Raw genomic sequence first — 26524 nt, 5'->3', positions numbered from 1 at the left:
TTTCTCTTGAATCACCAATTTTAAAATGAAACGTGATTGCCTATAGTTTGTTTATTAATGGCTTATCTCCAGGGTTAATTAACTAAATAATTCCTTCCCTCTCCCATGTTGCCATTAAAAAAGATAATTGGTTCTCAGTTGACCCCACCGGGTAAAATAAAGATTGAATAAAGTAAAACAGTGGCAACAAACCATGGTCTGAAAATCCAGTCAGTTTATAAGTAAGCCCTTACATATGCATCATAAAGAAACAATTGTCCAAATTATCTAGTTACCTGAAAAGGAATTACTACACTAGACTGTATGCAGAAGAAAGTGACAAAATTGACAAAATAGTTTCATTCAATTTCACGGTTGTTTATAGAATTGCAGAAAGTTTTGTGTAACATCAAACATTCAGTTAGCTGGCTAGGTTAGCAAGCTCACATGGCGATACACCAGCTGTATCACAACATCATTCTGATACACTGCTATATTTGTGTCTATCAAGCTATGTTTAGTACTAACCAAGCTGGCTAGCCTTGCTTTTCCAGAACGTGTCCCCGGCTTAATTTACAAGGAACACCACCTTGACCCTCTGGCATGAATTTCCACCTTGATTTTAAGACAGGCCTTCATGTCATCCTACTGACAAGTAACTGACAAATGGGTAATCACAGATTCTCCCATAAATGGGGGCCATACCATGTAATGCCACCAGGTGTGTAGTCACATAACACATACCTGGAAAACGAGGGTAGACTCTTACATCAGAAGTTCATGTGTCTGACCAAAACAGGGCACCTTGCAAACACAGACTGCATGAAGGTTTTAGACACATGATGCAGTTTAAATTACAGTTTCTTATTGTTGAGGATATGATTCATGTGCCAAAACACAATGCATGAAAATCCATCCTTATGCTAGGCAGTCAATGCGTTTCTGTAGTTGGTTGTTACATAATTTACTTCATTTTCTTTTTTTCAAATCTGTAATATTAACTTTATTTGGTGCTCTGCTCTGTTGGCTATTTGTATTTTGACACAATAAGGTCAGGGTAGGTACAGTGAAGCAAGAAGTTTGTTCAGCTCAGGAAAATAACACCAGTCAATCTCTCTGAATGCTGCAGTGAGACTGTTCCAAGAAAACTCAAGATTTAGAGGCAGCAAGAAATGCATTAACTAAATGCTATTCTTGCCCTCATCCCAACCGCCCAAGTAGCTGTTTAGCTTGGCAAGAATCCTTTCTATACATGACAGTATTGTTGGATTCTCCAGGTCTATGAACATTCAGCAAACATGGTTTGGCAGGTTGTGATTGAAAAAGAGTTTCTGAAGCCACCCCTGGAGCACAGGTCAATAACCCGTTGTCAAATACAGTTGTGGACTGTATTAAGTGTGAACAGCAAACTAGGTTAGAACATAAAGAACCATGTCTGAATTTTTAACAAGGCTATGAAATGCTGTTGTTGACAGGACCCTAGGGTAGTTCTTTTAGAAGGAAAAAAACATAGGAGAGCCTTATTGAATGTAAAAAACATCTCTAAATCAGCCTTGTCAGGGCCATTGGCTTGGTGTGTGCTTAGTACGTCCAGCTAAAATTTCCTTGGGGTTCACTTTAAATACCTATTGAGGATTTTTTTTTTCCTAGTTAAAAAAAAAATTTTCACAGTCCAATTAGATACTGTACATGTTAAACAACTGTTTTTGTACAGATAATTTTTCAGCAAACAGCCCTGGAGACCCTTTAAATTCAAACAGCCGATAAAATTACAATCAATCGTACAACCAGTTCACACCCAACTTGTTAATAACATTAATTAACGCTGTTATCTCAGCCATGAACCACATTCACAAACGGAATTTGAATTGGTAATCTAAAAATAGCATGTTGGTTGGACCTCAGCAAACTGTTGAACCCTGAACTAAACCGACCAAAGACTCAGTTAAAAAAGACCCCAGATGTATGACTATAAAGCTGAGAGAGGCATTTATTAACATTCTACGTATTCTAGGAAGGACATCTATGTAAATGAATCATTTGTACTCTTTTTTCACAGTGACTGCTCCTAGCTTCCCTTTCTCCCCATTGTAACTCGGACAGTTGTACTGACACTCAGCTGCAATATTGTATTTGGTCTATCTCCACTGTGAATCCAAACACTAATTTATTTGCACTATTACTGTGTTGATTTACTTACTGACTCTCTCTGTGAGTCCAATGGGAATCCACCATGATGCTTTAGGTCTCTCTGGAATGTGACTCCTGACAGCTGCATTGACTCTCTTTGACTCCACAATGATGTACTGACTCTTCACTGTGACCACCACAGGCTTTAATCACTCCCTATGAATCCACGCGGCTGTACGGTATTCTATGCAACGTGACTCTGTATTGTAAGCTGCACTCACTCTGTACCAATGGGAGTTGTTCCATCCTGTATGTTTTAATTCAATGAAAATGATTTGGCTGATTGCATGAATTTGTGGTCTGGCGACCTTTATTATTAACTTACTGCTTTCGTAATCACCATGTGTCTGCTTTTTAATGTAATGTTTTGGTGATTAATATACAATCGCTAAAATCTTGAAATGCAACTTTTTGGTACACCTAAAACAAATTCCTTAAGAAAAACCTACCATCTTGATGCAGTTGTCAGCATACAAACACACACACTCGACTGGGACAGTCACATAGAACTGTTGTTGTAGATATCACCCTGAAGGTGAAACAAACAGATCACTTTTGTGTGTGTGTATGGTCATTTATGTTGAAAAATAAAAAATAATTCCATGAATGAAATTCCATGTCGCTAAAATACAAATATAGTCAGCATCATATGACTAATGTGATCTACTACAAACAGCCAAATTCAACCCTCCAGCAGTACTGGAATAATCTGGTTAATCTCACTTTAAATGGCATTTTTGTTGACCAAATATGTGCCATGTTAATTTTCCAAGGTCTTAAACTGGTACTACTATAACTGAAAGAGAAGAAAAACCAATTGATTATTGGTTGTCAGGTCAAAAGTGGTACAGCGTGGGCCTAGTGAATGAAGCATATTCTACATCTAGGTTTTACAAGGTCATGGGTCCACCCAGATCCCCATCAAAGCCCTGGGCATTATGGGAGAAATTATCCTCACTGCTGCATTCCAAACCAAGAGAGAACACCATCCATACACTGGTTTAAAAAGTCAAGCGTTCAAGCAAAAATCCATTTTTCATTTAATAAAAAACAATATCTTTTGAAAATAAATATGTTTACTACTTACACTAAAAACAAAAAAACAGATGTTAATGTTTAAAACTTACCAATTTACAGCACCAATAAATATATTAATGTGAAAATATACTAACTGTGGCTGCACAAGATGACAAAAAAGAACGTTTTTTTTTAAACACAAATAGAATGTGGTATTTTCCTCTGAGACCCAGACGCACGAGCTCTCTTGTGTGTGGCTGTGTTAGTGGAGGTTGTGGCACACGTAGGCACAGGCCTCAGTCTCAGCTGTTAGGGTACAGTTTAGTGCAGGACACGGCGTGGGCACAAAAAAAGCGGCAGCATCAAGGGCGTGGCACAGTCATGCTCGATATGGTTACACACGTCATCCTTAACAGAGTCCTGACCAGCCTCCCCCCACCCCACCCCACCCTCTTGCAGGTTTGGGAGGGAAACCTCATGCTGGGTTATTGTCCTGAAAAAACTCTCGCTTTTAGGAATGTTTAAGTGTTCTTTTTCTTCTCTTCTGTATAAAAAAGCCATTAACCATTCTCTCCAGAGGGCCTGGCAAATTGGCAACATGTTAACAACGAATGAAGCAAAACATCTTAACATAACACTGCATATAAATAGACCAAATTAAATACATAGACTGAATACTGAAAATATTCTAACATTATAAATTCACTGTAGTGTACTACGAAAAAGGGATATTAAGTATGTATATACAGACAGTTTGTAGTTTTAAAATGGTGTGTGCAATGCTCTCTTTGGAAAACAATCAAAATATAATTCTATAAGCAATCAGGGGTTATACATTTCTACAGTGGGCAATCTATGCCTCTGTGCCTTAGAGAATAATGGAATCAAATGATCTATTCTCGTATGCTTCCATATATACCTATAATTAATATCCCTTTACAAGTATTTACACTCCGAGTCCTATTGAGTGTTAGTTGGTACAGTTGCCTTGGTGACAAGATTCTATATGCCCCGCCTGCAGTGGAGTTCTCTTGAGAGCAGGAAGTGACATCACAAAGTGACAATGTTCCAAGTTCCAGCCGCTCTCTTTTCCAGGACCTGCCATATAGTTCCTTTGGAAAGTGTCCAGGGAAATCTTCCACACCCTCGTTGTCATCCTATTCCTTTTCTCATCCGCTCTGACAGTCAGAAGCGCTCCTGTTTTCCCCTCCAAATTGTGGAGGGTCAGGTCCCGATCACACCTCCAGGTGAAGTCATGGTCATGTCTTCGTTTGTCTGCTTAGTTGTATATCCGCATATATCCCCGAATCCAGTGAAGTTTTACATCAAGTCAATCATTTCAACAAAAAAACCACAAGCCTGTTTGACAAAACACAAACACATTCACACTCCAGCAACAAAAAAGACACAATGCCATTCAGACATCAGCAACAAAACAGAATCCCATTCACACGCCAGCAACATGCACTGGCGCAGTCGTTTGCTTTTTATAGTGTTGGTTTTAGCAGCAGTACAAATTTGTAATTTTACTTTATATATAGATATATATATATATATATTAATATTTGAAAAATATACACCAGGATGTCTCTCTCTCTTTCTCTCTCTCTCTCTCTTTCTCTTTTTTTCTCAGTCTGCCCAGGGAATGCATCCTCTGAGAAAACAATCAGAGTTCAAAGTGCTGTGCAGAGATTCCTCCTTCATGTCAGAGTTAGTTTCCCCTCTCATCTCCTTGGTTTGTCGCATCTGGAACAGAACAAACAGCAAGAGGTTAGAATGGTGTGCCCTCGCTACCTCAGGAGGGCCTGACCACGGTCACTTGACATCCCCTTCACTCCAGAGCGCAATGCTTCACATGGGTCATGACCCCTTAATGTTGGTCTGGGGGACCATTGGTACTTTCTGCTCTCTGCCCTGTCCTAACCCCAGCTACTGTGCGAAAATAAGGTTTAACCAATCCGAGGTCAGTGGACTCTGGTGTGATGGTGGAATTCGGGTTCCACTAGTATCATGGTAAGTGAGTGTCGCTACAACACCTACCGTCATTCCATAAGGAGTGTGATCAAATTAGTATTGAGGCTATCAGTACGATCACACCCCCAGTCAGGTAATCACTTCATCCTACATTCTCAAATGTGATTCAGATCAAATCTACCATGTGTGCATATGCACATGTGTATGCTTGTATGTTGCACACTTTCTCCAAATAGCACACACAGCTTCACCGAGTTGATTATTTCTGAAAAAAACATTCTAACTTTAGAAAAGAATAACTAAAGGCTGCATCCTTACTAAGCCATATATAGACATTAACTTAAAGCTAATGATGGTCAGACCAAAAGCAATCATACCTTACACAAAGCTTCACTGTTTGTGAAGAAATTAAAACAGGAATATTCCACTCCTTTGAGGCTGAGCTAAATTAGCAACCAGATCCGGTCTCATAAGGTTGGAACTAAGTGGAATAAAATGAATCGTATAAAATTAGAGTGATTTCGATCCTATGACATACCGTAACCTAGCTACCTGGTTATACACAGCAGGTTCACAGTAAACTCCTGCTGATATTGTACACTGCAGTCTCTAATAGGTGTATGATCATCTCATGCAAGTGTACTGTAATCTACGGCTGGTGCAGTGTAAGCCCCCCTTTGCAAAGGGATGGCCTGTGAGGTACTCCATCCCGCGGTATCAAACAGTTCAGTGCTGACATTATGCACAGCCTCAAGCAGAAGGACAAAGACACACAGGGGCTCACAATGAAAACAACACCGCAGAAATGCATAGGCACTGTCTGACATCTCTGTACATTGAGACAAACAGGCCCACAGTGGTCCTCAGGCTGGTGAGAGGCATGCGTTATCTTTTTTTTTCCCCACAGAAGCCGTTAGGCACTGATAGACAGACAGATAAGTATTTCATTGTAAATTGTCAACAAACCTGCATGTTCTTTCATTTAACTCGAGCTGTCTGGACTTGCAGTCTGACTCTGAGTGTTTGCAGGAACATTGACAGGTCAGAGGGTCTTGTACAAACAAGCGCTTTCTTCTCTCTGAGCAGGGCTCACAGTGGCTGCAAAAAGGCAAAAAGGGAGAGAGGGTCTAAGATACTGCACTCCAGCACAGAAGGGGAGATATACAGACATACATGCACCAACCTTTCAACACCCCCCCCCCCTTACCACCACCACCTCCCATCCCCAGACTTCCTGTCACACACTTGAACTGAGCCCTCACACATTATAAGCCTGGGTTACTGTGGAGAGCGAGTTTCTTTATGTGAAACTGCATTACTGGAGTGGATTATTACATTTGAGAGTGGGGTTACAGAGTGGATTACAATGTATAAAGTGAACTGCTACGCATGAGGGTTGGTTACTGAAAGTGAGAGTGGATTGCTATGTGTGAGAGTGGGTTACTGAGAGTGATAGTGGGTTTAGAGCTGGGTTAATAGTATTCGGGAATGGGTTAGTGAGGGGTTAGCAGTGTATGAAAAAAGTAGGTAAGGGGAAACATGGTTGGAGTAGTTCCCTGTCTGGGAAATAGCTGCAGCATGTGGCCATGACTTTTATGACAGTTGCACACTGTAGGTCACACGCTATCCCACACACTCACACACAAAGCTGAGTAACCAGCAGCTTCTGTGTAGTCTGCAGTTTGGTGTAGTGGCCACATCAACAAGCAGCAACATTAACCCTTGCCCGGGTTACACTAGAGATGAGCATTGCTGGCCCTGTTCCTCTAGATGAACATAAGGGCAGTTTCACATTGCCACTACTCTACCATGTTGGCCACGGAGTAGGCACCAGTGAGTATTCAGACAGCACTGACAGAGAACTAAAGGGTGTCATCTTCGCAAAGAGCGTATTTAGTCTCTCATCACCGTGCCACAAATACGTCTAAATCGCCCTGTAAGAATGATCAAATAAAAGTCAGGATTGCTGGTGCTTAAAGATGCAGTATCTTTTATTGCGTTGAACGTTGGTTTCTCACATTGTCAAATAAATATGAAGAACAGAGGACAGATCTGTTTGAAAAACACAGCATGAACACTTTCAGTCGACAAGACCCAGTTTGTCTCAGATGATAAAAACAGTCCTCTCCAATATGAACCTAGATCCAGCTTTCACATGCTGTCCTCAGATCCAGCCAACCGGACAGAGGCAGAAACCATCTTTCTCTGTTCTGGACCTCCAACATACTCTTAAAAACCTTTCCATTGAAAAACCACCAAACCAAACATTTTGTTTTACTCCGTTTGCAACTATGTTGACTACAAAGGAGACATATGAACACAGGACTTAAAATGCTTTGGCTTACATAACTCAAAAAAAATCATGAAATGATACGAATCTAAAATCCTGGTTATGTATGCAACAGAAGACGACGATGAGGGATGCAGCAAGTGTTGGTTTAAAAGAGACGTGGACCAATCACAAAGAGAGCCACACAGACTCGACGGAGCATCGCTGCCATTCCAACAGTTACGTGATTAGTCTCATTGTCTGAAAGCCATGCGTGGTGACACTATTACCTTACCATCGCACCTCTATGACCCATTAGCACTCCAGCATGATTAAAGCTGCACCATGAGCGAGTGAAAAAAAAAGCCTCATGCCAATCAAAGGGTGAATTACAAGAAACAAACGACCTCCTCCCAAATTAACTTAACGACCACGAGAGACACGCTCAAGTGCGGGCGTGGAGTGGGATATGCACAGCTGACATACGAGGGGTGCTTTTTCTCTTTGTTTTTCCTTCTCTTTCGCTTTAGGCCTTTGCCCTTGCCCCTCCTGGGTTTTCTGTAAAATAAAGCAAAACAGTGCAAACACATCTAAATTGAGGAAATGAATCATTCAGTCAATCAACAGACGATGAGGGATTGAGTTTCAGGTGAGACTCTAGCATCTCTGTTCAGGAAGACACATGCAAAACACAGCCTCTCAAAGGTGTGCTGTGAGACTCAGCCTCCATGTGGCTAGTGAGACACAGATGAGACACAGCTGAGACAAAGCCTCTATGCATCCAGGCACAGGTAAGACAGATCTTTGCCACGTCCAATGAGACACAAATGAGAAACAGCCTCCCTGTGTCCAGGGAGACACAGCACAATGACAAAGCCTCTCACTGAGTACAAGACGTTACTTCTGAGCCCAGTGAGACAAAGATGAAACACAAGTGAGAAACAGCCTCTATGAGTTCAGGGGCACAAAAGTGAGACAATGCTTCTCTTTGAGATGGGTGGAACATGTGACAGCCTATACATTACCAACACTGTACGACACAAAACCTCTTCAGGTTTTGATATGTTTTAAGAGAGGCTTGTATACTTTAAAAAAGCTTTGATATCTGACATATGTCCTTTCAAGCGCTCTCCACTGATGTAAGCCATCTCCTCTGGGTTTATCAACTATTTACAAGACTAAGAAATAAGAGTTAACTTCAGAACACCTGTTACCAGGATTACAATGTAGAAGTGGCAAAGCCTAAGGACAAAGTTGAATGACTGGACTATAAAGTATCATCAAAAACAGAGGTGGCGTGGGCCTCAGGCAGCCAGGGTAGTAGTCCCATATAGTACTAAAATGACACTAATAAAAAATGGGAAAAAATGAACTGTAAGGAATGCTGTAAAGTGAACTGTTATCAGCATCACATATCCAAGTAACAATATGACAACCCTGGACTTCCTGGGATCCAGCCAGAGCACAGAGAGCAGCGTAGCACCCCCCCCCAAGGGGCCAGCTGGTCCCCTGCACCACCACTCTGCTGTTTGTTTTTCCAGAAACAAAAGATACTGCACCTTCAAGAGAGCACCCTGCAACCATGCAGGGGTGCTACTCCCTTTTAACTATTAACATTAGAAACAGGCTTTCATTTCAATAGATAGATTTCAATAGAAGATTTCGTTTTATATTCAAAGTCATTTTTTGGCATATATTTCTCTTGATATTTTCACGATGATGAATAACAATAATTTAAAAATGGAAATCAATGAGAGAAGGCATGACCTTGGGCCACAAAGAGCTACTTTGAATGAAACCAATCTACCCAACGCGCTAATACAGTCTCTCCTAGTTCAACTGGCTCTATATCCCACACAAGTGACTTGGGCAGCTTTGATCACTGTGTCATTAATACCTCCCTTACGCTTTGTGAAGTCATTACCCATTTACATATTTATAGTCCCATGAACTAACTACCGTATCCATTTACTTTCCCTCCTGTTTGCTTTCTGTCTATGGAGCATTCGTTTTCGCTTGGTGTAAAATTAACTGCTTGCCCCCTGTGTGTTGCAAATCTTGCTTCTGGGTCTCATATTCCCAAGGACCCCTGTGGGGCCCCCGTTTGTGTGGATCGGCCTGAAAATATGCCTGCAGAGAGTAATGTCATAATTGCAACCACAGCTATATTTTGTTTTTTATCAGTTGGATTTTTTAATTTTCTTTTTTACAATCAATCATTAGAGTTTGATGTTCATCATTATTAACCAAAGAAAATCAAATCCCAACAAGCCTGATTTCAAATATGAACCAATTCTCACACCAGCTCATAACAGTCATACAAGTAATTCTATATATAGTGCATGTTCATGACCACAAGCATGAAAAGGCAACACATACTGTATAAGTGTGTATGCATGTTTGTATCTGCTGTCTGTAAGACTGTTATGTATGCATGTGTGTGTTTATATGGCAAATGTTACTACTTTCTGAGACCATCTGGTTGTTGACTCTGATTTCTTAACTGTCTGGCAACACTGACCTCCTCACTCCCCCTCTTTCTCCCCTCTCCATCCAGTTCATGTGCACAATGCCCCCGACCAACACACACACACACACATACATATAGACACACACACTGTACCTTTGCCAAACAGTTACACAACAAAGTCAGTACTTACTTTTCCTTCCTTTCTTTCACTTCTTTCTTTGGTCTGAAAAGGTTGAAACAATAAAACAAAGCTTTATCTCATAGTGTACAGTTTTTTTTCCCCCCGATCCCCAAAAAAAGATAATGAACATCGGTCTGCCATGTATCGAGATTCTCTCATTGTGTCACAGTGCGCATGTGCCTGGGTGCCTGACCATAGATGTCTAAATTTCTTACCTGCATTCACATCTTCTGTGTTCTGTGAAACTCAGTAGGAAATTGTTTTTTTGTTTTAGGTGTTTGAATATTTTTACCTGTTGAGAAACAAGAGAGGAAACAGTACCATGTGTGAGAGCAAGAGACTCAGCAAGGGGGTCACACCCACAATGACAAGGCAGTTTTACCTCACACAGGAAGACCACATACTCTTCAAGACTGCGGGAGTCTACACCTTAGCCGACGCATTAGAGAAGAACGAGTGAGTTTCCCCTCGGGAAAGTAAGAGAGGGGCGGAAGGGGGAAAACAGAGAGACGGCAGGAGGGGACTCCTGAGAGTGCTATGGCAGCCGTCGGAGCTCACCTCCATGGTGACATTGTAGGTCTCCGTGGGGACGCACTCCAGCGCCTCGTCGTTGCAGCAGCCGGCGCAGCGCATGAGGACGACGCACGATGGGATGAAGATGTGCTCGATCTCGTCAGGGTACTCCTGGAAGATATCGACCAGAACCTCCCGCGTCTGGCACATGCTCTTATTGTACACCTCCATAAAGGGAACCACTGGGGGAGAGGGAGGAAGGGAAAGTTGCATCATCATCATGACCATCCCCATAGTCATAATCCTCACCACTACCACCAGAGATGTGGACAGCCCTGTTGACTCCCTGTCCTATTGTCTTTGTTTTGTTCAGATGTCTGATGTCTGCATCATAATTGCTCCAGTCAAACATCTCTCCTCCTCTCTTATTCCACTACCCTTGCTCAGCATAGTTACCAGGGGGACGTGTGGGACTCTGCAGATTAGGGGAGGGTTTTTTTGCCCTTTGTCAGGGAAAGGTTCAAGGCATTTCCTGTCCTGTGCGGGTCATAAAAGCCAGCTTAGCAGGTAAACAATAGCACTGATCTTAAGCTCCAAACCCTTTCATGCTGACAGGCTGACAAGGGTCTTAATTTGCCTCAGCGAAACAAGAGAAAGCATGTCAAGCCTGCTCTGCAGCTAACAGCCCATCATCACTTCTACTTCCCAGGCTACGCAAATACACCCAACAAACTACGTCAGTCCTCCTCTTCCTTCCCCTACCCGCATGACATACGTAGGCATGCATGTGAGTGTAAGCATTCTTGCATGTATGCTTGCATGTGTGTGTGTTTTGGTGTACTGGTAATGGACAGAAGCAAAAACGGCCTTATTTCAGCATTCACACTGTGACCTCTAGGCATGAAATGAAATGTTTTGATTTCAAATTTAGCAAAATTAGAAAATGACAAAGTGTTTTCTGGTCCTGAGAGCATACATTGAAAGCAAATTACCATTTGACTTAGATTCAAAGGTACCATGTAATTTACTTCTTTTTAAAAAAAAAATATCACGTTAGTGGAATTTTCACTTGCTCGTTCTGTCCAATAGTCCTCAGAGGCACTATGACAAAAGCTACTTTATAAAACGGTTAGTTCTGACCCATTGTTCTTATTGGTCAGTTTGCATTTCATTGTGACAATATTCCCCGAAATACCACGATAGGTTTTCGTACATCATTTACCATACATAAATACATATATACATATGTACAGTACATACATATATACACACATACATAAAACACACAGAAATATTATAAGCAATTCATTCCACATCACTAAGTGACTGAATATGGAAATGGTTACCATCTGTTTGGAAGGAAAGTAATTTTGTAGTAAGCTAGCAACTAACCTCTATTACATTAATTATATTAATAGTCTATGAAATAAACAAAGATGTCTCAAAAGCCAGCATGTTAGCTAGTTCTTTCACTTGTTAGCTATAGAAGAAGAAGCACAATTTAGATAATGTCAAGAAAGTTACTTCAAGTTTCATAACAAGCTAGGTGCTACTTTCATTAGTGGTTTCATGTTGTCAACACAACTTGTTAAGTTTGGTCTCTCTTCTCACTTTACGTAGACTCTAAGCAGAGTTCAGCTAATTCAGGTTCCATTTTTAAAATGTGATACGCATTCAAACCTATGGTGTCTAGTGAAGTATACAATGAAGCTTGCTGAAATTATATTAATACGGTGCCACTGATATTCATGTTCTGTTCAGCAAAATAATTGCTAGTTAGAACTGTTGCTACCAAATAATAAATCACTAAAATGAAAAATTATATGATGTGATTTCAGGCAATGTCTTTCTTAGAGTTAAGTACATGAACTGGAAATATTAATGGTCCAGTTAAAAACGAAATGTTGAAAGCAGAATACAAAACTGAAGTGAGGAATAGTACCTTGGAATATTCTTACTCTAACTACAACAGGATATGGTTCAAGGAGTTGTTGTCTAGAAATAGTGAGTATATCACCTATATGGGACTTTTTCAGTCCACTGGATACTCACACCACAAACATTCAAACCAATTTAACTTATCCATGAGCAGCTATGTTAGTGGAAACAGAGGTGGATACTTGCTTTCCTCCATCTCATGCTGGGTCTAATGGTTTGTGTAGCTACAAGGCTACAGAAGCTTTTCAAGCTACATTTTATTATTGTAGGGACACCATATTCTACCAGTCCAGTGAATGAATGCATTACTATGGGTTTATGCCCCAGACCTCATCTGCTTTCAGTGATACATATCTTGTACAAAATGAAGTAACATTTCCTCTTATCAAAAACTAGAGCTGTCTACTCTTGTACAACACTGATAAATTGCCCATGACCAAACTTGACAGTGTCCAATGCTCACACTGAATCCCACGTGTGTAAACTGCTTAACATCGCTGAACATTCGTTCCGAGAAAAGCCTGTGTGTTTTGTGTAAGCGTGCCTCTTTAAGAAGATTTCCGCTTATAATAAAGCATTGCCACTGATTCTCTTCTCTTTTAAATGCTAAACTGAATCCCAAGGACTTCAGTTTAAGAAAACAGTGAAAAAGAATGAAACAGGAAGTCTTCGGGGTTGCAGTTACTTTGGTGGATCCCTTCAACAGTGCCTTTCGCCATCTACTGGTAGCATAAAGGTACTGCCAGTCATTTGGGGAAGTGACTGAATAAGGAGAATTTCCCTGCTTATCTCCATAACTAAAATATTATTTTTTCTTATTTCCTGTGGGGAAAATACTACAAAGTATCCATAATGCAGCTGTTGCATAAAGTTTACAAACCATTTCTGTAAATTTAATGGTGTAATGTGTGTGCATACCGAGGGGAGTTGTCAGACTGACTGTCTATGTGCGATGAGCTTCAACAGGCAGCTTTTCAAAACATGACCCTCATTTATATACAGTATACTCATCCCAATTAAGGGGATGAGACAGAAACATACATACAGTACAACTCACATGAACTATGGCATTTCAAGCAAACATTTGGGCTGAAGCCTCACCACAAATGTTATATAAAGTAAATTCATATTCTGGTGGACAACAGCTAGGTATGATAGTTGTGTCCAATTTTTCTTGAATATAGTTAAGAAATGAATATTTATAAAAAAAATCATTTTCTCCTGAGAGCTAACAATCTAGCCAAAATTGCAAATGTAATATAAATCTTAACATGTACAGAAGGGAAAGATGTTTGATTGTTGGGCATATTTTTTTAATTAAAATATATTTATGTATTCCTCTAATTAAGAAAACAAAGACATTGTTAGCTAGCTAACACACTAACTGCAAACAGACTACTCCCAATGGGTCACCATGGTTGTTAAAGCAAAGCAATATTATAGAATTTGCCAAAATATGGCAACTTTGCATTCATAGTTAGCAAGTGCATGCACATGGAAGAACCCAATGAGAATAGAAAAAAATGAATGCTCACCAAACAGTTCCTAGTTGTCTAGTTGTCTAGTTGGATAATGTAACTCAGAACTTTGTGAGTTTCTTTTTTATAAGGTTGCATTAATCATATCCTTCCTCCAGTGCACATCATCCCCCACAAAGACCTTCTCAAAACAGGGGAAAACCATACCACTTACTCACTGAACCAAAAATTGTATAGTGCATCACAAACAACAGTCCCTCGTTTTACATATAGTCATTACACTACTCATGTAGTTAGAGGTTTTCTGGAACAAGTTCATGTGATTCGGAAGAAAGGCCTGTCCCGCTTCCACCCGCCAGGGGGCACACCGCTCACCCTATCGTCCCAGTCAGTGAAATGCACCGTCAAACCCCCAGTGAGGTTCCTCTACATGCAGCACTTTTCATAATGCGTCTCCAGAAAAAAGCGCACCTACCGTCATTTGTGTTCTTCCCTCCCTCCTTGGGTATGTGGGCAGTCTGCGAGAAACAAAAGCACACACAGACATATGCAGTTAGCCTACCCTGTCGAGAGCTAACTTTCTCCCTTGAAGACACACACTGAAACGTTCACCATGCACTTGTTAACTGAAATCGGTTTCTTCAAAGGAAAACTACTCCGGACACCCGATGTCACACATTTCAAGGTAGAGCGCAGCTAATTTCAAGGCGAAGTATGATCCACAATACATGGTGAAGAATTTCGAGCACCGTTGTTTATGTGTTTATTTAATTTTTATTTCTCAACATGTTTCTCAAAAAAAATCTGACGGGACATGGCCTTCACAGCTACATCAAACGTTTCGATTAACCGTAGGAAACAGCGTGGTGTATTTTACAAGCAAATGTCACTGGATATGGCCCTGGGCAAATTCCCACTTCTCGATCCTAAGTAGCCTGATCGCTTGATATTTATTTCCCCGCCTACAAACTCATTAGAAAGTCTGGCTGGTTCCGAGCAGACATGCCACGCTATAGTGACGCTACTCGCGCAACAGCTCTCAAACATTGCGTGAGAAACATGCCAATTTCACTTCATGGAGTCTGGCAGATAAAGTCGTGCGGGAGATTAAAGTGCTTATTTCATACGAGTTAACCAAGCCATATACTCTGAAGACAAAGGAAACGGTGGGAACTATCCACTGGTCCGTAAATTGGAGAAAAGTGCAAATGGTTGCCTGTCTTTTATCTTTTGCAAAACATTTTTTTCCCGTGCGTCGTATCTCCGTTCCTCTCATGCTCTGATGTTTGAACGGCAGGGTGTAAGTGTATGGAGGTAAAACGTGAACGCTTGTCGGTTTTATTTTGTAGGGGAGGTCTGTGCAACTTGATAAATGGTCACTCATTAAAATGATCAGTGTGGTCACCGTTACGTTAGCAACAAAGTTTCCGGCGTTTACATGAGTAGGTAGGAGGTTACATGACGATCATTAAATTATTCGAGCAAGTGCGTAACCGGCCCCTGAGGATTCACGGGCTCCTCGCTATCTAAGAGCCGGAGGAAGGTTTTTTTTTTTTTTTTTGGTGCAGTGATTTACCGATTTGCAGACTAAAACGTTAATATTCAGGTGAAACCCTTGTCACGCCTGTATAACGCGCTCCGTGGATTTCAAACTAAATCTCGATATCCTTGATTTCATACTTTATCCTCTGAAAACGAATTGTCAGGCTTTATTTTGACTTTGATTACACTCAATACTTTCATAGCTATTTTGTGTATTATTATTAATATCATTAGTACTGGCAGTAGTAGTACTGATACTATTATTTAGAAAACTCATAGAAAATACAAACAATGTGTAATGTTAAATATAGCAAATAAAAGCTTAATACATATACGAAGATTTGTCATAATTATAATTGTACTAATGGGAATGAGGAATGAGGAATGGGGCGAATGGACAGAGGGGCAGAAAAGAACTACATTTTCCATCTTGTTCATATCTTTGATTGACACTTTATAGGGTACATTGACCTGCTAAACGTAACTGCGTCTCCAAATCTTGCAAATTAAACTGCTGCTGTACCTTTAAAGACTAATAACACCGAGAGGGTGGCTAAGAGCAGGCCTTCGCGATCACCGATGTCAAACTTCTCCACATTTTCTCAACGATACATGTACTACAAATATAAACATTACAAGTAAACAGCGTACCAGTACCCGCGGCAGTCCCAAGAAAGCCCCAGACCAGAAATGTGGCTATAATGTGATCGTTTTCATGTATCCAAAACGTGAACCAATTTTGGTGCTTACAACACGAGGAATGACCTAGCAGGGGAGCGACAAGGACGACCTTCTCATTAATGAACACATGAACGTTTTACTTCCTAATGATCCGATTCACCATATCCCCCATTCGCGACCCCCTTCATCTGTTAAAACAGACCTTACCTTAACAGCTGACATGTACAGAAGCGCCACGAAAAATAGTTGTATCAAACTGATAACAAAGTTCATGATTGTAATTCCAGATGTGAATCTCCTTTAAAATCCTTTCCGAGGAAAAGCTGATTTCTTCAAACGCATTTGTGGTAATTAAAAACAAACACACAAAATTCTAAAGAATTTCTCAAACACGGCTATAATGGCTCAAATCCTATTCCGTCCCCACCATTTAGGGGAGACGGGATACTTGAGAGAAATCCTTCAACACGTTTTGCAACTGTTGCCAATGAATTCAAAGATATCCAGAAACAGGAGAATCACCAGTGCTTTGCGTTTCGGCTTTTTTATGCAATTTCTTCAGCTGGAATCACACTCCACATCACAGGCGAAGTTCCATACTTAATTTGTCACCCTTATCCTCGTGGGTGACCGTCGAAAAAGAACAGACGAAAGGAAAAAACTTCCACCGACTTCCAAAAGCAATTTAGTAGACCGCTCTTGCAAAGCGCTCTTGAGAGCAGTGGCACCGTGCACATAGAATACCATTTATACCATCGACATTGAGATTTTCGCCAGTGTAAAAGCCTTCATCAGATTTCATTCCGCAGGACGCACTGAGCATGGCATCGGCTTCCGTACTTCATCTGTCCCGATTTTCTGCCGTTTTCTTCAAAATCGCTCGGACATAACGCAGGCGGGGAGGTCTCGTTTTCTCGTTCTGCCCGTTCCTCATTCAGACCTTACACTGCTGTAGTCTGAAGGAGCGGAGACAGACTAGGGAACTTCGCGCGCTCCCATTGGCCAGCGGGCTGTGGGCTGGCACATTGTATGTCTGTCACAGCGATTAAAACGGTCACCAGCGACAGCCCGGGACCCTTCACTTTAAAAATCGATAACCTTGACAGATATTGTAAAAGTAAGACGTCATAAAAAGGGGGCATACTCTGCACGTTGTTGTTGTTTGGTATATCTTTTGCGCGAACCATGACCTCACGTAAATATATAATTAAAAATTACAGTTGTGGAAAATTAGGACGTGCATTGTGGTGTTGTAGATAAATTGAAAATTACAGTTGTGGAAAACTAGGGCGTTCATTTCAGCGTTGTAAGTAAATATGTTTTAAAGTGAATTAAAAACGTGTAACAAGTTAGAGTGATATCGCAGTCAGCGACATATTGTCTCCTTTTCTGTGATTTTTAAAAAAATTATAAGTATGGTTTATTTATCTGTGTGATACTTTTGACACAGGTGCTCCTCAATGTCAGGATGAGGGCACTGAAGCAAATTAACCAAATTGACAATAATAATATAAATGTTCTACACTGACGTAATGTAATTAAAAACACAATGGTTTTAGATTATGATATATGTCATATTATTCACTCATAATGGAATTTGTTCATGAACTGGACACATGACATACTGGATCATCATTGTTTAACACACACATTTCTACTATATACTGAACTTTGAAGCAACATTTCTCATTTATATCTTAAATGTAAAACTGTATTCTGATCTATTTCTCATTGATCCTACAAGAAATTCTTTTAATATGGTACCTTGAGAGCGATTGTTCTGTAAATACTCAGTATGCAGTAGCTTAAGGGCACTGCCTTAAGTGAACTGGAAGGTGCGATTCAGCCTTGCTGAGCAGATGCTGGAGGCAATGAGTCGGGGTAGAGGATGCTCCTCCATCACCAACCTGTGTCATTTCCCCCCCCTCCCCATGTGCAGATGTGTCAGCGTGGCCTGGCCAGCTCACCTCAGTGTGCTCTGTCTGTGTGAGAGACACACCATTTGTTCCTGACTTTTTAAAGCACTGTTATGGAAAGTGAGTGTTTTATTTCCACATTCTGTACGTCTTTCATCTCTCTTCACCTCTCTGAAGGGCGCAGGTCACACTGACTGTTCTATGCATGAGTTATTATCAATATAAATATGAAACTATTATCTTAATTTCCTTTGTCTTCTATACCCAAAACATCCATTAATCTCAGAAAAGGAATGTCAAAGCTGAAAATGGGTCACCACTCTGTTCCGGGATCAGATCCAGTCAGTAATTGTATAGATGTAGAAAAAAATTCATACCCTAACTACGTAAATCTTTCTAATGAGGGGCTCAGACTGTTAAGGGGTTTGTTCCTAACACAGGCCAGGCCTTACGGTCCAGGTTCAAGTGCAGCAATGTCACCGGCCAACAGTGACGGGGAGCCCACAGTCGGCTGCTGTGACTTGTACAGGTATCCACAGGTTGCTCACATGGGGATCAGTATACGTAACCATGCTGCGAACATCAGCTTCCTGATGTATTGTGGATCTTGTGGAGTGTAAAATGGTTGAGTTGGCATTAATTGTATGCATGTGAATTGGGAGATTGCATTTGCCTTGTTGCAGTGAAATGATCCTAGTTAATTTTTTTTTGACAATCACAAAAAGTTGGGTCAAAAAGAGGAAGAAAAGAAACTTTTTTTTTTTACACGAGAGCTGACCTTCCATCTCAAAGACCCATCCTGAGGCTGCAGGCCATGTTGCTGTGCAGCCCCAGACTGTCCTGAAACTACCCACCACACACACCCCACTCAACACAACACCCCCCCCCCCCCCCCCCCCCCACACACACACACACAACAAACTCCCCCTTAGAGGCGCCTGCACAGTTGCCATGGCTCCCATCCTTTCCCACCTCCCTATTCCCTCTTTACAAGTGAGTTGCTCAAAGCCAATTTGTGTGAATAAGTTGCATAAGTCCTGCAACCCCTTTCACCACTTGAGTTTAAAATGTTGATTCAGTCTGAGCTCCAAGTGCCCCCATAGGACACAATATACCCCCTAAGACTCCCCCACAGGTGGTGTCAGAAGGGGTCACTCTGGGTGGAAAGCAATCAGTCAACCAATCAGTGAGTCAGTGAGTCAGCCCATTATATCACATTTTACTTACTAGAGTATGTCATTTAAAGGACAGTCTTATCCAGAGTCACTTTGAAGGAAATAGAACAAAGTGTGTCTAATAAAGTTACATGGAAGACAGCACATACAAGACACAATTGACAATATAGGACAGCCCTGTACACAGTCCTGTGATAACTTGCGACAACCAGGACATAAACAATCTAGTTAATTCACTTCTGTAAAACTGTAAGTTCAACTTGACAATAAAAAATGCTTTACAATAAGACCACACAAATAAGGGAAGGAGAGTTCTGGGTGGGTAGGGGAGCCAAGGCGCAGTCTGAAGTTGAAAGTATTTACTTTATAACTGAAGATGGCTAGTGACTTCACTGTCTTGAAAGCTGTGGGCAGCTTGTACTACCACATCTAGGCTGGTCAGTCCATCATACAATTAATCAATAAATCAATCAATCTATCTATAAAATCAAATTTGACTTGATCTGCGTTTTTCATTTGCTAGACTGAAAGTAGGACAGAATAGCTTTCTCCCTCAAGCACTCCTACACTCCCTCTGTCTCAATAGCGTTCTCACTCTTTCACCTCCTTATTCAAAATAGTGTTCTTTCTCAATCATCCTCTCTCTGTAGCACTCTCACTCTCTCTCATCCTCAAGAAGCTGCTATGTCGCCCCCTGGCAGCAGTTCTGGGAACACTCGGTGGGAGAATGGTGTACCTTGAAACCACCTACAGCACAGCAAACGTGACACAGCCCATGTGCTAAGGGATGGATAGAGACCAGGTTACAGAGGTGCGGTGAGTGTGAAGCACAGAACACCTTGTTAGGCGGTCCCAAAACACAGAACCTTTATTCTCTTATGGACCTCATTATGGAGAACGCTCCACTGCTTACACAGAGAGGAAGTTTCCGTTCCCTTGTTTCAGTGTGTGAGAGTGCAGAGAAATATTCTGTTGCCCTTTCCTATTTCAAGGAAAGGTAAACATCCAAGCACCACCTACGATTAAACAATAAAATTAGTTCAATAAAATCTATCATAATTACCATTCAAAGAGAAAAGGTTTACAGCTGTGTTCATAGGTGGAGACTCATCTTTACTGTCAGACTGCTGTTTCTATTAGAGTTTGACCCTTGCCTGAGCTTGGAAAGCAGGGCATTAAGGCATATTAGATGTGGATGTGTTTCCTGATCTGATCAACCCAAGCCCCCCTCATTTCAGTTTGCTGTGCATCATCTTACCAAGCTATGTGCGATCAGAGTTCGCCCCAGCGTACATCCTGAAAACATCCGAGCTGTGCTTATTCTGAGTCCGTGTTTCCCAGAACTAAATGTAGAGACCCCTTTGCCTGGTGATATGCACCGTGATGCGTGCCAGACCTTGATCTTAAGCACAGCAAGTGAAAATTCAGAGCAGAAGTAGGTTAAAAAAACACTTTACATATAGAAGGACTGCAGCAGTTTCTACTCTCGTTGGTGCTCTCTTAATTTATGTTTCTCTCTGTTTTAAGTCTGAGTGAGTGAACCCTGCATACCACAGAGGTTAAAGGTGATAGAAACACAAAATATTCTGTACAAATTATTATTTTGGCATTTTCACAGACAATTTCAGCTTTGAACATTTGTGCCCTGTGTGCTTTATCTTTTAAATAAATGGCGTGAATCCTTTCTTTTGTTTTGATTTACCTGTGAAAAAAAAAACATGCAAAATATGAATTTGCCAAAAATTTCTTTGCTGAGACAGAATGTGTATTGCTGTTCTGTATGTAATGCCAAGCAGCCACCATTGGCCTGCAAGGCCGTGACCTTTCAGAGGCCGCTCTCTGTGACACATGCTCTTCCTTTGCAAAGGTCTTTCTCCTCCTCCTCCTCCTCTTCATCCTCCTCCTCTTCCTTCTTTTGTGTGAAGGTCCTCTTCCTCAATGAAGCATGCTTGTCTTCCTCCAGGACCTGCCTCATGTCCACCCACAGGGCAACATGTGATCTCTGGGGGCTGCTCCAGAGCTGCCCTAATCCCCACTGTCCACCCCAGGGTCCTGCCCCCCAACACTGCTCTAATTCCCCGGGTTCCACCCAGGTCCCTCCCTAATGCCCATGGTCCCGCCCGCAGCCTGTAAGACCTCTCACATGCTTTCTGTGAAAATATTTAGTCTGGGCCCCACGTCCTGCTCCAGAATGATAACGTGCACTGGCAGACCAGGCAGGGGCTGGGAAACCCATCAGACAGCGAGCAGAAAGAGGGAGTGAGAGGGTGATGAAAAGGAGAGGAGGGGAGAGGGACAGGAGGGAGTTCCAGTGGTCGTGATGTAACGTGAGCCTTGGGCGAAGAGAGCCCCTTGGCTAAGTAGAAGGACACTCCTTTGCCTTCTGAGTTAATTGAAAAACAACAATCGAATGTGTGAACTTCTCCCGTTTCTGCTGATATCGGAAAATCCGTCAGAGAACAGGAGGGTCACCAAGAGCAATGAAGCTTAATGAAGTTTTACGTGCTGTCAGCAATAACACCCACACAAAGCACACACACACACACACACACACACACACACACACACACCATCAGCACACACTGCTCAACATCAGCCTCAACACGGCACCCTGAAGACTTTCACAGCATGTATCCTAACACCATGAAGAGAAGTTTGCCACTGTCACACACATATGTGATCGGGAGGACGTTAAAGACTTTAACAACAGGAATGCATCCGTCTCCTCTAAGTGTCATCAGGCCATCAGTGAAAGAACTGCATTGTAATAGTAGTTAACCATGTTAATTTCATTGAATAGTCCTTGATACTACAGAGTATTTTTTATAAAATAGTCACAGCACAGGATATGGTTGTAGAGGCAGAAAAGGAAAGGGTCATATGTAGCTGTCAATATGACTCACTTTGATCACACCTATATGAATTCATTAGGTTCAATGAGTGCAGAGTGGGTATTTGGTCTCACATGACTGGATTACTCAGAGAGACTGGATGTTAGGTGTCACATCAAAGTGTTACCCACAATTAGATCCTGAACAGGAAAAAAGCTCCAGTCAATGAAGAAGCCATTTATATGGCGTCACGGTCAAAGGGTGTTCATCTTGCATTCGCACGCCACACTAGCTATGAATTGCTCATTCTGAGATGTTTTGTTCTGCATTCATGCTCCGCACAGTGGTTCTTCCTGACAGTGTGCACATGCTTGTTTGTATACATGTGTTTTTTGTTTGTGTGTGTGTGAGTGTGTGCGTGCGTTCGTGCGTATGTGTGTGTGTGTGTGTGTGTGTGTGTGTGTGTGTGTGTGTTTCTTGCTGAAGATGAGGGTTTGTGGGGATGTGAGAGGGCATATTTATGAGTGGATGCTGGTTAGGGTGAAACTGTGTGTGAAGAGGAAAATAAAAGAACAGTCCTCCTTCTTTTTTAGTATTTTTTTGACAAGGTGTCTCCTCTTTCTTTGAAATATGGGCCCATAAGAGCTGTGTCTAAAGCACAGTTAATCAGGGGAGACTTCGCATAGCCGGGCTGGGAGTGGGGGTGGCACAGACGGGAGGAAGATACTGTGCATCGGCTGTGTCTGTTGGGCCGGGATGTTTTGACTGCCTGGCTGATATCATTTCAGACAAAAGCTGTATTTGTCATCATCAGGTAATAATAGAAGCTGGAGGGAACTGTCTATTTTCACCCTTGTGATCATTGATTCAACAGTGCAATTCATTTAATTACGAGCAGGCCCATCAACGTGACTTAAAAGTCATTGGTCTCAGATTTTAAGTTTAATTTTTAAAGCAGTGGCTAGATAAATAGCGGGAGACCATTCCGATTGATTACATCTGCATATTCAAGGATGTTATGTATTCAGCGTGCAGGTAAGGATGTGAACCTCTCTTTTACTGCTGGGGAAGCATCCAAATCTCTGTAGTCAGAGAGTCAGCCCTCTTAGAAATGACAATGTGACAAGGAAAGGTCTTATGTTGCATTCCACCGAGGAACCTACAGGATTAGCAAAGGGATTCCCAGCCAAGAGCTGCAGGAATGCTGAGCCTTGACATGAAAATAACACAGTGATGTAGAGGCCCCTCCCTTCACCCAAGACCAAGGGATATCTACCACCCCCAAAGCCTGCCTTCAGCCCCTGAGAGATGCATACTGAACACTCCCGAAATACATCTACACTAATCACTGAGGCATAGTTACCTCCAACCTTTGAGAGACAGCTGCCCCAACACCAAAGCAATATCTACTTCTAACACCTGACAGATGGCTACCCCCACCCTGTAGGAGATATCTACCCTCAACCCAGGGAGATATTCAGCATCCATTAATGATATCCTGCAGTATCCATGCAGTAGAGGAAGACCTGCCTTCCTTCAGCAGAAGCATTATAACAACATTATAGTGTTTTACTCATGCTCAGAATAACACGGGGGGGGTCACTGGGGTTACAAAAATATCGAGTGAATCCAGATTGTATTACAGCACCTTGGATAGGGCTCCGGTTCTCTGCCACACAGATGTGGGTGATAAATGGGGTCAGAAAAGGGGACACGCAGGTTCTGTTCTGGGCCACCAATCTGTGTCAAAACATTAAAACAGAGAAACAAACAGCATGAAACCCAAATCCCAGGTCTTTCCCATGTCCTGGCAAATCACCTGGGGCGATCCTGATGGGTGGTCTGCTCCCATCCCCCAAGGCTTCATGCTCCACTACCGAGGGCCATGTGCCAGAACTCCCAGGATACCCCACAACATCCTGTCAGTGCCTGTGAGTATCCTAATCACAGAACTGTCAACAGTCTGTGTCACCACTGCGAAACCCTCAGATATACTGAACCTGCTTGATACAGATTGGATCCATTCCCAAAAGTATGTTACAGGCAGTGTTGTCACCTACAGTTTCTTTCAATTCCTTAAAGTTCACGGGGGGGGGGCACTGTAACTTTTTTCACCTGATGTTTAAGGGCTATGGTTGTTAATCATTGGATATGGCAGATAACTAGAGGTACATGTGGATTATACTGTTTAATAGACTTTTTTTACAATGGTTGTTGCACTCAGTGAGAAGTAATTTAAGAATATTTGTTCCCCACAAGCTTTGAACCTACCACAGCCACCAACCCCTAAAGAGCCCACAACTACCCTGACCCCATACAATAACCTCCATAGCACTCCCAACAAATCTGAATCCATACATCAACCTGCATGGCACCCCAACTACCCTGACTACACTATCCAACACACACACACATAAACAAAGCACTCTAAATTACCCTGACTTCCACCCGCCACCATACATACACACAAACATACACACAGATTCAAAAGGTTTTCAGAACACCATATTGCAGATTGTAATGAAAGAGCATTCCTACCATGCCATGTCACAATACACCACTGCAACTTTGATGCTGTTCTGATAACTTCACATATTAACAACACACCACTGAAACTGCAGTGCTATTCTGATAACTCTACACATTAACAAGAAATACTTCCTAACGAGAACTTCTCATTTTAATGTTATTTCTCCAATGCAATTTCAGCAGTGAGTCAGATTTTTCTGTGCGTGCCACAATACAGGGAAGTTACTATAAATATTCTAATTGCACATGCATGCATGGAAAATTAGATAAATAATACATTACTGAAGTTTCCTGCTCGTGATTAAACATGACAACACATGTTTATCTGAGGCAAAGGAGTTACTATAAAGATTAATTTGAAAAGCTTTTTAAGAGTCAACAATGCGTGATGCATTTTAGAAAATTACTCCCCGCCATTAGCCTCAGGCTGTGAGCTGAGACTCAACCTGTTGCCAAAGCTCAGCGTTGCAGATGAAAGGAGAAATTGGTTATTATTTATTATCGTATTGACAGGAAACAAGAAGGTGTGCACGAGGTGTGCAATGTGCCATGCACGAGGTGTGCAATGGGTGTGGATGTGGAAATCTGGCGTTGAGGACTTGGGGCGTGGGGGCGCAAATTCTCACAACAGTTCAGATAGGCATCATCAGCTTAATATCACATAAGTGCTAATGTCACACAGACAAACACAAATCAGAAAAAATGAGTTTGAGCATTAGAGCATCATGTACATGACTCTCATACTCAGTGACAGATAACGCAGACAGGTGGCTGAGCCAGCAGTGTCCAGCTAAGCTCAGAGTAGAAAGAGCGCTGGTTCTGTTTACATAAGTAGTTAAAAGATGGCAAAGCTCCTTTGGTATGCCTTCCAAGGAAACTGGATATTAAGTTGCCATTCCAAAATCAGTGTTCTATATATATATATATATATATATATATATATATATATTTTTTTTTTTTTTGCCAATGAAACATACATTTGAGATGGCCCATACTTTCTGGTGTTAAATATGGCTTTTTGCTCCAGTCTGCAGGCAGTCATCTCCTTCACATGACTTCTGGACTTGACTACTACCTTGAAGGAAGCATGAAAAACACTTGTCCATAGAGTTTGCTTTGTTTAGCATGTGTACCGCAGTCTGACTAAACTATTGCTAGCAAACATATGACAGCTTTTACGTATAATTCAAATAGAATATGGAAGGAATATGTCATAGGAGTGTCTAGCTAATGCCTACTGGCACACAATGTAAGATTAAGTTTTTAAGTTAATTGCATTGGCAAACTTGCACCTATTCATTGCAATGGTGTGTGACCCATACAATATAGAACCTTGAACCCATGTCTTACAAGTACTTGTACAAGGTTGAGGGGAAGTTTTGGGTTGAGTGGTACTCAGTCCAGCAGTAAAAAGTATGTGCGTATAATTGCACAGCAAAGGTATTTGTGTACTTTACTGTAGCACAAATACTCCTTAGTAGTTCTTTTCTGTGTGTTTACTACCCATTCTATTGAATGTCATATTAATTATAAGTTATGTACTTATTGCCTGATTTCTGTGTAACTGAACAAACCAGCCCTTAAAATAAGTATGGCTGATTTTCATGCAGTTCAGAATCCACTGTGCCCACAAAGCATAATTGTACATAATTAAGTGGCTGTTTACAATATATTCCCCAACAAAGACAGTATAATGGTGCACTTGTGTGTATCAGGAGTCTTGGTTGAGCACCCTGCTGGCCACCTAACTTCTCCAAATATGTCCCCATGGTTATCTATCACAAAGTGAGAAACACTTCTTTTTGAGCTCGAAATGATCAAAAACCGGTTTTTAACCCAGA

At 41.5% G+C, this 26524-nt stretch overlaps 1 protein-coding gene across 2 annotated transcripts; it reads right to left on the bottom strand.

The window, feature by feature from the left end:
* Window positions 1-3349: 3349 nt before the first annotated feature.
* On the bottom strand, window positions 3350-17166 carry vegfab (vascular endothelial growth factor Ab). 2 transcript variants are annotated; one of them, XM_036550104.1, is made up of 8 exons: window positions 16440-17166; window positions 14485-14527; window positions 10639-10835; window positions 10296-10372; window positions 10090-10122; window positions 7916-7987; window positions 6127-6258; window positions 3350-4932 (listed from the first exon to the last, which is right to left on the bottom strand). In XM_036550104.1, the coding sequence occupies exons 1-8, from the start codon at window positions 16503-16505 to the stop codon at window positions 4911-4913; spliced, it is 642 nt and encodes a 213-aa protein (XP_036405997.1). In that variant the 5' UTR covers window positions 16506-17166; the 3' UTR covers window positions 3350-4910. The 2 variants fall into 2 exon arrangements, with proteins under 2 accessions (XP_036405997.1, XP_036405996.1); XM_036550103.1 differs by lacking the exon at window positions 7916-7987.
* Between the last annotated feature and the right edge of the window lie 9358 nt (window positions 17167-26524).

The sequence above is a fragment of the Megalops cyprinoides genome, chromosome 17 (assembly GCF_013368585.1).
Source record: "Megalops cyprinoides isolate fMegCyp1 chromosome 17, fMegCyp1.pri, whole genome shotgun sequence".
Lineage (NCBI taxonomy): Eukaryota > Metazoa > Chordata > Actinopteri > Elopiformes > Megalopidae > Megalops > Megalops cyprinoides.
The sequence above is the reverse complement of the archived record's forward strand: the minus strand, read 5'-3'. Positions and strand labels throughout refer to the sequence as shown.